Source organism: Barbus barbus (assembly GCF_936440315.1).
Source record: "Barbus barbus genome assembly, chromosome: 11".
In the NCBI taxonomy this organism is placed as follows: Eukaryota; Metazoa; Chordata; class Actinopteri; order Cypriniformes; family Cyprinidae; genus Barbus; species Barbus barbus.
This window is the reverse complement of record NC_136739.1, coordinates 30,714,416-30,728,553: the sequence shown is the minus strand read 5'-3', so window position 1 is coordinate 30,728,553 and position 14,138 is coordinate 30,714,416. Positions and strand designations below refer to the sequence as shown.

Here is a 14,138-nt window from a genome sequence, read left to right as displayed (position 1 = left end):
TCAGAAAACCATGACTTCATGTGAGGAATATTGCACATATGTGGAGAAAAAACTCCAGCCATCCTATAGATAAACTTATTTTTCTGTTTGTTGTTAGATGTGTGACTTGCGAGAACTTCTTTGCACTCAAAAATAATAAATAAATAAATAAATAAAAACATAAAATAATCAAACAATCAATAATAGTTTGAGCCTATTTTAGGTGCATTAAAATAGTTTTGCATTGAAATTATTTTCATGAGAATTACACACAATCACCCCCAAATTCCTGTAATGCATAATGATATTTTACATTTTATTTTTATTTTTTTGTTTTTTTTATATATTTTTTCTTCAAATTCTCATTCTTGCAATACAGTACTAGAAAAATTCAAATTTAAATAATAGTAAAATATTTTTTTGCATTATAGTAATGATAGTTTTTGATATAAAAATGTTTAATTGTCATGAAAATAATTGCCTGGTGAAATGAAATAGCCTGGTAAGTGTTTATTTTGCATGTAATTCTCTGTGGAATGTAACACTGTGAATTCAGTTTAAGCCAGTTTTCCACCTCTTCGCGCAGCTCAGATGGCAGTAATCTTGTGTCTGGTGTTTTTTGTCAGGCTTTTTGGTGGATTGGTTCTGGATGTGAAGAGGAAGATTCCGCACTTCCTGTCTGATTTCACAGATGCGCTCAGCCTGCAGTGTTTGGCCTCTTTCCTGTTCCTGTACTGCGCCTGCATGTCCCCTGTTATCACCTTCGGAGGACTGCTGGGAGAAGCCACAGAGGGACGCATAGTAAGAACACCTGAACACATGCAAGCACGTCTAATTGGCCTAGCTGGATAGTCATTAATATTTGAATCTATATTAGTGTAGTCATGTAAACATGATGCTTTGTGACATATTCTCCCTTCTTCCCAGAGTGCAATTGAATCGCTGTTTGGAGCCTCCATGACTGGAATTGCTTACTCGATTTTTGCCGGACAGCCTCTCACTATTCTGGGCAGCACCGGACCCGTCTTGGTGTTTGAGAAAATATTATTCAAATTCTGCAAGTATGTCTAATATAAAAAAAATCAGTTTTATATTGCTTAGTGCAAACACTTATTTCAATTGTATAAATAAATTAAAGGGATAGTTCACCCAAAAATCGTTCCAAACCTGTAAGACCTTCGTTCATCTTCAGAACACAAATTAAGATATTTTTGATGAATTCCGAGAGCTTTCTGACCCTCCCATAGACAGCAAGGATCCTTACACGATCAAGGCACAGAAACGTAAGGACATCGTTAAAATAATCCATGTGACATCAGTGGTTCAACCGTAATTTTACGAAGTCATGAGAATACTTCTTGTGCGCAAAGAAAACAAAAATAACAACAATTCGTCTCCTCCGTGTCACCCTTTAACGTATCCGCGTACATATGTTGCATTCGCTGTTTACATATGTGATACTCTTCAAAATAGCGCTACAGGGTGATGCAGAGGAGATGAAACGGTTGAATAATTGCTATCTATCTATCTATCTATCTATCTATCTATCTATCTATCTATCTATCTATCTATCTATCTATCTATCTATCTATCTATCTATCTATCTATCTATCTATCTATCTATCTATCTGTCTGTCTGTCTGTCTGTCTGTCTGTCGTTCTATCTATCGTTCTATCATTCTATTGCTTATCTATCATTCTATTGTTTATCTATCTATAGATCGATCAATCAATCGCATAGCATTGCTCTAGAACCCAGCCAGAACAGCCTAGAAACTGCTTAGCAACCACTCAGAATATTTTAGTAACCCATAACCATGGCCTACATCTCTTCAGACTTGTAATCTCTCTTTAAACTGCTAAATAACTCAAACTTCTTACAGCCTGTGTAAGCCTCAGACTGTGTTAACATGCTGGTGGTGTGTTTGTTCGCAGGGAGTATGGGCTGTCGTATCTGTCCCTCAGGGCATGTATCGGGCTGTGGACGGCGTTCCTCTGTCTGCTGCTGGTGGCCACTGATGCCAGCTCCCTCGTCTGTTACATCACGCGCTTCACGGAGGAGGCCTTCGCCTCTCTCATCTGCATCATCTTCATCTATGAGGCCTTGGAGAAGCTCATTCATCTCGGGGAGACGTATCCCATTAACATGAACAACAATCTGGAGAAACTCACCACTTACAGGTGAACACTGGTTGGAATGGCAGGAAAGAGTAAAGAAAGGAATATAGATTCCAATGGTGTACAGAAGATCAGTATGCTGTAGTATTATAGAAACAAATGCATTTTACCCTCAATATTCTGTTCTTGTAGATGTTCCTGTATTGAGCCTGCAAACCCCAGCAATGCCACTCTTCAGTATTGGGAGCAGAACAACATCTCAGCTCCGGAGATCTTCTGGGAGGCTCTGGAAGTTCAGGTCAGAGTTGCATTTGTGTCTTTTGAGAATCCCTGACCTGACCTGATTTTAACCCTGTAAAGCCTGCTGTATCATATTTAGCAAATTTCTAAGGCCTCTAAATTATCAGCGTAATCAAAACTAAAATCATGATGTGCACAATCTACTAAATGCCTTCTGTCGTCCGATTGATAGTTTATACTTTTTAGCAAGTAAAAGGTCTTTTAATATAATCGTACAATCATCTACCTTCAGCTTGCAGGTCATGTGTCTTTTTGCTGTGAAATCTTTACTGATTTTTATAATGTAAACATAAGAATAACTTTATTATTGTTATTAATATTTCAAGATGAACGCTTACTGGTCACTTACTTACTGAAGAAGCTTCAGTTTACTTGATTAACCAGACAGCATTTTTGTTCAAATGTGAATATCAAATATGATCATCAGGCTTTTGAGGAACGTTTATTTGTTTATCTCTGTCATTTTATTGCACTCCATTATATGTCTTGAAACTACAGAGCTTTAATCATAAATAAACCTACTAATACATGTTATTATATAGAGATATCAACTCATAATTGTCATTTTATGGAAGTATCTGCTATACTATTAAAATATCTTATCGATTTACATTACAAGAATCAGAAATTTATCTTAACTGGATATTTTTGATAACTTTAGGGCTGTGAATGTCAAGTTTGAGCTTTATATTCTATTATTATATTTATTATATTTATAATGTACTTTATGAGCCATAAAAGCCTGGATAAAATACTCATAACCACTTATGTATGATTTCAGTGGAATGATCTCTAATTTTGTGAAAACAAAATGGTCAAAATCATCACATTTTCCAAATATTTCTGAAAATTTTGAGAATAATGCCAATTGTTATTTTAGTCTTGTAACCTGCATTGCATCAATTCTACATTTGCTTTACATTTAAACAAAGTTATTCCAAGCATGTTATTTTTTATAGGAATTTTTTTTTCTTCTTATTTGAGTGGCAAGCAGGGCTGTTAAGTGAGATTAAGGAAATTTGAGCTGGATTATATCTGATAAACCACCATAAAAGCTAAAAAAAGGTCATTGCTGCTGCTTGTCTTATAATGGGCACGAGTGAAAATAGCAGCATGTTAAGCAGACGTGTGTGTGTCTGTGTGTGTGATTTAGAAATTCAGTAATGCAAAGCATGTCAAGAGTTCACCCAAACATTAATCATTTGTTATCATTTACTCACCATCCTGTTGTTGTGAGTGAACTATTACTTTAAGAAATAAAAAAGCTATCCTAACCCATTATTTCTCTTTCACATTTCAGGACTGCATTGAGAAGAAAGGAGAATTTGTGGGGTCGGCTTGCGGGCCTCACGGTCCGTACATTCCTGACGTTCTCTTCTGGTCTGTAGTCCTCTTCTTCTCTACTGTGGCCATGTCAGCGTTCCTCAAAGAATTCAAGACCAGCCGCTACTTCCCCACCAAGGTACTGCAGTCATTACCGCCCACCGTCTGTCTGAGATCTGCTGCTGCTGCGGCGTTTATGTCACGATGCTGTAGTTCTTTGCGCTCTGGTGCTCTCTAGTGTTACTGTGGAGTGTCTGCTGCTGCTGTGAGGAGGAGAATAACAACTGTAAATCCTGTTTCCTCCAGGTCAGAGCCATCATCAGTGACTTTGCAGTCTTCATCACTATTGCTACGATGGTTCTGGTGGATTACGCTTTAGGAGTGCCTTCCACCAAACTGAAGGTCCCTAATGTGTTTAAGGTTTGTTTATGTCTTACAGTTTCAATTATTTTGATGTTGGCTTGAGAAAGCTATCTATCTATCCATCCATCCGTCTCTCTGTTAAACTTCCGGCTTTTCAAACTACTTTATTATAAAAACCTTAAAACTTCAAGCTTTTAAAACCATTTCAATTTTAAATTTTTCAAACTATTTTAAACTTTCATACTAGGCTTTCTCAAGCCAAAATCAGACTTTACTTTCACTCTTTACTTTCTAGTTCACAAATATTTAATTTAATTACATTTATTTTGATCTTAAACTAATTTAATTTAATTAACACAAATGAGATATTGTGGGCTGTAAAAGTAGAATAAATTATAGAAATAAAACGTTTTAGAATACAGGGTAATAAAGGTAATTTATTACCTTAATAAATGACAATAAAGGGTTGTCATTTACAAGCGAATATATTAAGGAATATACAATTAGCGTTGGGTATCGTTTGAATTTTTTCAATTCTAATGTGGTTAAAAAAAAATGGTCAAACGTTTAGATATTAAACATATTTATTCTATGTCTCTTTTTACAAAACATTTAATTGCTGCTGAATACCATGAACAAAAATCAGCCGGCTAAATAAAAATGTGTGCAAAATAGAGCTGAATGATTCTGGATAAATTGAGACTTATTTTTATTTTATTTTTTTTAATAGAGGTTTTATAGCTCTCACAATTCTGAAGAAATAATATTAGACAACTAAACAAAATCTCATGGAATTTATGAATGGAATGATTCAATGACTTACTCAAGATTTCTTTGATTCTTTACTGGATGAATCAGTGTTTTTGAATGAATCTCTTGAATGAACGATTCAAAGACACAAAAAAAAGATGCACACACAGGAATAGATAGGTGGAATTGAAATTTTAATTTTACAACATGTCTCCAGTTCCTGACCTTTAGTATCCGATTCTGGAATTGGAATTGATTTTCGATTCCAAGCCCTATATGCAATATAAAATGATAAAATTTGTGTTAAAAATGTGATGTGAAAAATATACAATGAAATATACAGCGTTATGTACAATTAAACAAATAGTTCAATGCACTAACTTCAGAAAAACCAAACAATGTTCAAAGTTTATTATGTTAGCCATATGTTAACTGTAACATAACAGTATATATATTTAAGTGTATTAATAGACATAAAAGAATAGATTTGGCCAGTTTAATATGTTTTCTGGCCAGTTTGAAATGTTTAATAAGTCTTGCAATATGTTTTCAGCCAACTCGTGACGATCGTGGGTGGTTTATTAACCCGCTGGGTCCAAACCCATGGTGGACGTGTGTGATTACAATCATTCCCGCCCTCCTCTGCACCATCCTCATCTTTATGGACCAGCAGATCACAGCTGTGATCATCAACAGGAAGGAGCACAAGCTGAAGGTGCTGCTAGTTTCTTCAAACTGCCAGTCAAGTCTGAAATGAGTTAACCCTTCGTTTGATGTGTTGTTGCTACAGAAAGGCTGTGGCTATCATCTGGACCTGTTCGTGGTGGGCGTGATGCTGGGCGTCTGCTCTCTGATGGGGCTGCCATGGTTCGTGGCAGCGACGGTTCTGTCCATCTCTCACGTCAACAGTCTGAAGCTGGAGTCCGAGTGTTCGGCGCCAGGAGAACAGCCCAAGTTCCTCGGGATCAGAGAGCAGCGGATCACCGGCCTCATGATCTTCCTCCTCATGGGCTGCTCCGTATTCATGACCTCAGTGCTGAAGGTCTGGAGCTCAGTGATCAGGATATTCATAATTGGATTTACATTTATGCATTTGGCTGATGCTTTCATCTAAAATTACTTAAATTACTATCTAAAATTGCATTGCATTTAAGCGCTACATTTTACATCTACATTTACATTTAGTCATTTAGAAGACGCTTTTATCCAAAGCTACTTACAAATGAGGACAATAGAAGCAATCAAATCCAACAAATGCAAGTGCTATGTCAAGTCTCGGTTAGCCCAACATACACAACACATATCCATATATACATGTATATACACAACACACATCCATATATATACACACACACACATACATACATATACATACACATATATAATATCAAATCAAATCAAATCAAATCACTTTTATTGTCACATCACCACAGCACGTGTGCCTTCGTGAGTGAAATTCTTGAGAGCGTGCTCCAGACACTGCAGAAACAATTTACATATAGACAATTTACATATAAACAATTTACATATAGACATTACCATACATACGTACAGACTTATACAGATGACAATGTGTAATATACACATACATATACTCAGTACACATAGTGTACTATTAGACAGACATACAGTTACCGATACACATTATACACAGTATGTAGTACACATTCTACGTTATATACACACAGTAATATGCGAAGATGCAGCAGATTATATATAAACCGGATGTGCAAATGTCATGGATGTGCATTGGATGGTATCCAGTGCTGGCAAAAAGATTGTTGTATTTGTGCAGTAGTGTACTGGTAGTCCAGTTTGAACTGTAATATATATATATATATACTGAACAAAATTATAAACGCTACACTTTTGTTTTTGCCACCATTTTTCATGAGCTGAACTCAAAGATCTAAGACTTTTTCTATGTACACAAAAGGCCTATTTCTCTCAAATATTGTTCACAAATCTGTCTAAATCTGTGTTAGTGAGCACTTCTCCTTTACCGAGATAATCCATCCACCTCACAGGTGTGGCATATCAAGATGCTGATTAGACAGCATGATTATTGCACAGGTGTGCCTTAGGCTGGCCACAATAAAAGGCCACTCTAAAATGTGCAGTTTTATCACACAGCACAATGCCACAGATGTCGCAAGTTTTGAGGGAGCGTGCAATTGGCATGCTGACTGCAGGAATGTCCACCAGAGCTGTTGCCCGTGAATTGAATGTTCATTTCTCTACCATAAGCCGTCTCCAAAGGCGTTTCAGAGAATTTGGCAGTACATCCAACCAGCCTCACAACCGCAGATCACGTGTAACCACACCAGCCCAGGACCTCCACATACAGAATCTTCACCTCCAAGATCGTCTGAGACCAGCCACCCGGACAGCTGCTGCAACAATCGGTTTGCATAACCAAAGAATTTCTGCACCATCTGTCAGAAACCGTCTCAGGGAAGCTCATCTGCATGCTCGTCGTCCTCATCGGGGTCTCGACCTGACAGCAGGTCGTCGTCGTAACTGACTTGAGTGGGCAAATGCTCACATTCGATGGCTTCTGGCACTTTGGAGAGGTGTTCTCTTCACGGACGAATCCTGGTTTTCACTGTACAGGGCAGATGGCAGACAGCGTGTATGGCGTCGTGTGGGTGAGCGGTTTGCTGATGTCAACGTTGTGGATCGAGTGGCCCATGGTGGCGGCTGGGTTATGGTATGGGCAGGCGTATGTTATGGACAACGAGCACAGGTGCATTTTATTGATGGCATTTTGAATGCACAGAGATACCGTGACGAGATCCTGAGGCCCATTGTTGTGCCATTCATCCACGACCATCACCTCATGTTGCAGCATGATAATACACAGCCCCATGTTGCAAGGATCTGTACACAACATCCCAGTTCTTGCATGGCCAGCATACTCACCAGACATGTCACCCATTGAACATGTTTGGGATGTTCCGGATCGGCGTATACGACAGCGTGTTCCAGTTACTGCTAATATCCAGCAACTTCACACAGCCATTGAAGAGGAGTGGACAACCTGATCAACTCTATGCGAAGGAGATGTGTTGCACTGCGTGAGGAAAATTGTGGTCACACCAGATACTGACTGGTTTTCGGACACCCCGGACCCCCCCAACACAGTAAAACTGCACATTTTAGAGTTGCCTTTTATTGTGGCCAGCCTAAGGCGCGCCTGTGCAATAATCATGCTGTCTAATCAACATCTTGATATGCCACACCTGTGAGGTGGATGGATTATCTCGGCAAAGGAGAAGTGCTCACCATACGGTGTAGACATGGTGTTACTCACCTATCGAGAAGAAACAAAGCAACCTCGGTGTCTGATCGCAGGCCTTCCGCTCCTTGAGTTCTCTCCAGCGCTGGAAAGCAAATCCGATATTTACACGGGTCCTACTTCTTACCTTATCGTTCCGCAGTCGTTTTCCTCTTTTTGTTTTTTATCCGCCATCTCTATCTTTCTGTCGCTCGGCTCGGCTGTTCACTGAATGCTTTCTCCTCCACATCACGAGTAGACACAGTTTTCTAAAACGTTTTTGAAACATTACATACCCTGGCCTTAATCCTTAAATGGGTCAAAAAGCACGGTTAAGTCCAGCTAATTGCCTTTCATATAAATTTAAACTATTTTACTATTTATAACTAAATGTAAACTAACAAATTAATTGCAAATTAAAGCAAATAAGTGTCCGTAAAAAAAAAAAAAGTTCTAATATTAAGGTGTGCATTAAGTTCACAAATATGAATTATTATTATTTCAGTAGTAGTTACTAAAATGTACTTCTTTTTCATAGAGGGTAAAAGGACCAAAACCATTACATGGGTTTTTTTCTAGCATTGTTCTCTGCTGTTTGAGTTATACTGTAGAAATGCTATTTTAGGAGTGTATGCTAAAAGTGCTCATACTATGAGGAATCAAATTTTACTTATCATTTGAAAAGTAAGAGGTCATTAAACAATAAAAACACATGTAAAACCAAAACTTGATTAAAGAAGGGGTGGAAAATGATAATATAACACTAAATTGTGACTTTTTTTCACAAACATTTGCAACATTTTAAGAGGGCCTCAGAGTGAAAATATTTGGTAATGAAAATGTTGTTTATTCCTTAGTTTATTCCAATGCCGGTGCTGTATGGAGTTTTCCTTTACATGGGTGCCTCTTCACTGAGAGGAATACAGGTAAAACACTGTTCTGTATACAGTACAGAAGCAATTGCCAGTTTGACCAAATGTATATATTTTTTCTGTTATTCTGTTAAAAGCTCATGTTAGGCAACATTTTGATTTTTTTGTTTTTTAAATTTATAGTTTCATTTTAATTTTACTTTAACTTTTTTTTAGTTTTTGTTTTAGTAGTTTTTGTTGTTTCTTTTAATATAATTTTTGAATTTTATTACTACTAACTGAAATAAAAATGTTTTTATTTTTATATTTTATAGATAGATAGATATAGATATTTTACATAACTAGAAAAATATATATTCAATATAAAAATGCCAATGGAGTTGATAGATTTTTATTTTCATTACTTTTTCAGGTCTAGAAATCACACTTTTATAATTAGGCTTCCTCATATAGCCAGGTTTTCCAAGATTGTGGGAATCCTGGTTCTTGAAAGACATAAAACAAATTAATTAATATAAAAGCATATGTTTTTAGTTGCTTTAGCTTATTTCAAAGCTGTTGTAGTTTTATTTTAAATAATTTAAATCATCTCAAGGCCCCTTTTGGATTTTTGCTGAGGCCACTGGTTGAGAGCCACTGCTCTAATGCACTCATTTCTCCTTTTTTCTATTATTTTAGTTTTTTGATCGTTTGAGATTGTTCGGGATGCCGGCGAAACACCAGCCAGACTTCATTTACCTGAGGCACGTTCCAATTCGAAAGGTTCATCTGTTCACCATCATCCAGCTCACCTGCCTGGTTCTCCTCTGGGTCATCAAGACCTCCAGGGCTGCCATCGTCTTTCCCATGATGGTACACACTCAACTTTTTATATCAGCCTTAATATTTACCACAGTATGCAATTGTAAGCTATCTTTATCTGTCACAGATTTCTGAAAAGTTTGCATAAAAATCTTTGCAAATCTATGTAAAAAGTTAATTTACACTACTAGTGAAAGGTTTGGACATATACTTGTTCAGCCTCCTTCAAACTCTTTTAAAGGCTAAATTTTAATTATATTTTTAGTTTTGTAAAAAAAATCCAAATGTAGGTTGGCACAATACTAATCAGAAAGATCATAGAAACATATAGTCTGCCAAACATGTCTAAGCGTATGTCTGCTAGTGTAATTGCCTCGTGAAGCATCTCTTAACTGTTTCAACTCATGTTTTTCGAGTTATATGTGATAATTGAATTAGTGATTTGCTCGTTGCAGGTGTTGGCGCTGGTTTTTATTAGAAAGCTGCTGGATTTTATCTTCACAAAACGGGAGCTCAGCTGGCTCGATGACCTCATGCCCGAGAGCAAGAAGAAGAAACTGGAGGACGCTGAGCGAGAGGTGAGCGATACAGTTTATTATCTAAATATAACGTTCCCTGTGCATTAGCACTTGTAATATGACTGCAAGCAGCAATTTGCAAGATCCAAGCAGAAAGCGGAAAGTTTATCAGATGTGCCTGACATCAAAGATCAGAAGAGGAAGCACTGTATATAGACAAGACTTCTAATCAAATCCTGAAGAGTGAGAATCGTTTGGGGTTGGTAAGAAGTTTCTTTTGATCACCAAGGCTCACCAAGGTCAAAAATACTGTAAAATGTTAATATAATATTAATATATATTTTTAATCCCTTCTGTGATTTAAAACTGTATTTTCAGCATCATTACTCCAGTCTTCAGAAATCATTCTAATATGCTGATTTGCTGCTCAAGAAACATTTGATTCAAATTTTTGTGGAAACCATGATACATTGTTTTAGAAAGCTTTAATGAATAGAAAGTCTTTATTTGAAATATAGAAATTGTTTTGTCTTTATCCTCTTAAGACCCTGCAGCCTCATATGAGGATATTATATTTTATTTATTATATTCTACCGAGGACATAGCATAACTTATGAATGAAATATCATTTTTTTTTTACATTATTTTTAATGCTCTAAACAATGTAAAGACATAAAGAAATACAAACTTTTTACTAAAAAATGTTCTCAAATCTTAAGAGGTTATAAATGTTCGACCAACTTAATTCATCTTTGCTGAATAAAAGATTTAATTTATTTTAAAAACCCCATTATTTTAAGTTAAATTGTCAGCAACTTGCCGCCCTCTGTCAGATTTTTGTGGTATGACATTTACTCATACTTTTACTTACATATTTATTAAACATGAGCAGAATATATTTCTGAAGTTAATGTTTATTTATTTCAAGTAACATTTAAAAAAAAAAAAATGGTTTCAGTTTGAGTGGCTTTTCCCATTACTCATGATTTCCTAGAAAAGGATTTAAGAACAATGATTTTTAAATATATTTTATTATTTTTACATCATTAGAAAAATGTATATGTATTATAAAAATGCCCATGGAGTTTTTAATTTCAATGTCTTTTTCCAGGTCTAGAAATCATGCTTTCAAAATTAATCGGAAACCTTGATTCTACAAAGACATAAATCAGATGAATTCAAATAAAATATATCTCGACTTTTAGTTGTTTGAGCTTATTTTAATGCTTGTTTTGTACATTTTTCATTTGTATTTAAATCATTGCGTACATATATCACTCTCACTCAGACGGTTTTGTAACTCCACGCTTTCAGATTTGAAAATGCTACAATTTCAAATTTACATTTAGAATAACTTTGCAAACATTTGTCAACCATTCCTTCGCATTTAGTTACCTATATGTCCAAATAGCGTGCATGCATAGTTTTGTGGAAATCAGTTATGTGGTTCATGAGAAGAGGATTTTTGTTTTAAACGAAAACCTCACATCTGTTGTTCAAACCAACAAGCAGAACTGAGCGATTATTATATTTAATATTTTGGTACTCTGGTTGCTAGGCAGCACTCATCCATCACATAATTGAGATTATTAAAGTTTGCCACTGAAATAACCTCCATGCAGAATTTGGTGACTTCTTGCCACACAGTGACAAAGTTAGAGCTGTTTTTAAAAAGAAAAATAGGGAACAAATAAAAACCTGCTACAAAAACTTCACAGTTTGGACCCCTAAAAACATGAGTAATTAGCATTTGGAAGACAATGTCCGTATAACTGAATGATACAACATGAGTTTATTTTTGTAAGCTGAATGAAAGTAAAAGCAAGTTTTTGAGGTCCTGCTTTAATGAGGAGATCTGATTTGTGCTCCAGTTTTGCAGTTTGTTTTTCCTGCATTCAGAGACTTTCTGACCCCCCTGGCACATAATCTCATGTTTTACTCTTGCTAAAATTGCCATGATACGTTTCTTATAGAGGGACCCCGATTCACCCACCTCAGTATCTGAATGCATTCATTTCATGCCAAACAAATGGAACATGAATCGATCTGCCAAAATGTCCTTCAGCAAAGTTATTTAATCTCAAAGGGTCTCTGAAGTTCTCTTTGGCTGGACGGGAATAAAACTCTCTCTCGCTCTTTCTCCCTGTGTTTACTGCCAGGAGGAGCAAAGTATTTTGGCAGAGGAAGAAGGAATCGTACAAGTGCCATTGGAGGGACATTACAAGTATGAACCAGATTTTCTGAACTAATTCTCACAATAGCAAACGATACTAGGTTTTGTTGGTTTATTAAAACAATAGGGCAATACTTGACAGTGATTTTACCATAAATTCTGTATTTTTTATAAACATACATGCTGTACATATACAGTATACACTAGAGGATAGAAAGAATAAAACAAGTAGAATGAAATAACTTGAGGCTTGATATACATTTAGAAAAATTAAATAAGTAGAAGTAATGTAGGTAATAAGTAACATGTTTTGAAAAAAAGACACATAATAAATATTGACATTTATTGATAATTGGCATAGGCAGTTGTTGTCAAGCATTCACCATTGCATTACATTTTTAAGCCAAGTTTTATGATTGGTTTCATGCACACACAAGATTATTAATGTTATATTTAATGATGTTTTTATTGGTTATTTTCAGAGATGATCCTTCTACTATCAACATCACTGATGAAATGTCTAAAGGCTCCTTTGGAAGTACTTGGAACTCTAAAACTGATCTGAACACAAAAAGGTTCTGATTTATTTTCATGTGATTTATTTTTATTTTATTTGGTAAAAGCACACTGCTAATGCTTAAAGTGCCAGAAAAGTTCTCTGCAACCAGCCAAACAATTTGAAGAATCATTCATGTTTATGTCATTTGGTCGTAAATGGTGCAGACGAGGTACATTCTGAAGTCAGAGTTATTTAATCTGTGTGCTGTGCTGAAAATCTTTTCATTTTTTTTGTCAACTTGTTTTCTTTTAATTAGTACAGGCTTTGTTTTTCTTCTTGGAATTGATTGATTGATCTGAGCTCATCTGCACCTCAGTTTGTGAAAAGTGAAAAGAGTGAAAAAAGCATTATTTGTGGATAATTTTGGCTTTTCTCACCCATAAACTGAGGTGCATGAGCTCAGATCAATGAGGCTTATGATCAATAAATTCCAAATACAAGTACGAAACCTTATCAACAAGTTGATAAAAAGATTGAGTCCAATATTTGGTAATACATGACATGACAACCCCCCCCCCCCCCCAACTCGTGCCCCCTAAAAAATAAAGAGTGCATGACACCCCATCACATTTTTGGGGATGTTGTTATACCACGTATAGTCCAATGCAATAACATTAACTAGCATTTTTCAGGAAAAAAAAAATCCTTTGCAGGTCAAAATCCATAAAGCAGCTCTACAGAAGACAATAGTGACATTATTCGGCCCGAGTCAAGTTCAAGTTTTTTTGTTAGTGAAGTCAAATCAGTAACATGTATCAATAATGTAGGTGTTTTTAAAACTATTTTATTACTTTACTTTAATATTAAGAATGATTGTGGACAAAACAGTAACTGTCAGGTAGTTTTCTCTACACTAGCTTTCAAAAAATGTTGTCCTGCAACTTTAAATGGTCATTATTTGGAAACACATGTTCAAACATCATGTTACATATGTCATTTTTTCTGCATTTAACACATTTTGATTTAATTACCTTTTCTTTTTTTTTGTCTAGCCCCCTTTCCTAAGCTTACAGATGCTGATCCCCAAAGGTAAGCGTACTAGACTGTTCTCATAGCAGCATCCCACGTCACTTTACGATCTCATCACGTCTTTCTTTGCATGGCA

General features: G+C 35.9%; 1 protein-coding gene across 1 annotated transcript in view; it reads left to right on the top strand.

Moving 5' to 3' along the window:
- Positions 1–13,056, top strand: part of LOC306877453 (sodium-driven chloride bicarbonate exchanger-like) — a gene marked incomplete at both ends in the record, with an annotated part of 67,964 nt that extends 54,908 nt beyond the window's left edge. The window contains 13 exons of the mRNA XM_079429222.1: positions 606–780; positions 907–1,040; positions 1,915–2,160; positions 2,290–2,395; positions 3,698–3,859; positions 4,027–4,140; positions 5,387–5,548; positions 5,624–5,875; positions 8,968–9,036; positions 9,661–9,834; positions 10,239–10,361; positions 12,461–12,525; positions 12,957–13,056. Of these exons, the coding sequence (XP_079285348.1) occupies positions 606–780; positions 907–1,040; positions 1,915–2,160; positions 2,290–2,395; positions 3,698–3,859; positions 4,027–4,140; positions 5,387–5,548; positions 5,624–5,875; positions 8,968–9,036; positions 9,661–9,834; positions 10,239–10,361; positions 12,461–12,525; positions 12,957–13,056 (1,882 nt within the window). The remainder of the gene's footprint in view (positions 1–605; positions 781–906; positions 1,041–1,914; positions 2,161–2,289; positions 2,396–3,697; positions 3,860–4,026; positions 4,141–5,386; positions 5,549–5,623; positions 5,876–8,967; positions 9,037–9,660; positions 9,835–10,238; positions 10,362–12,460; positions 12,526–12,956) is intronic.
- Between the last annotated feature and the right edge of the window lie 1,082 nt (positions 13,057–14,138).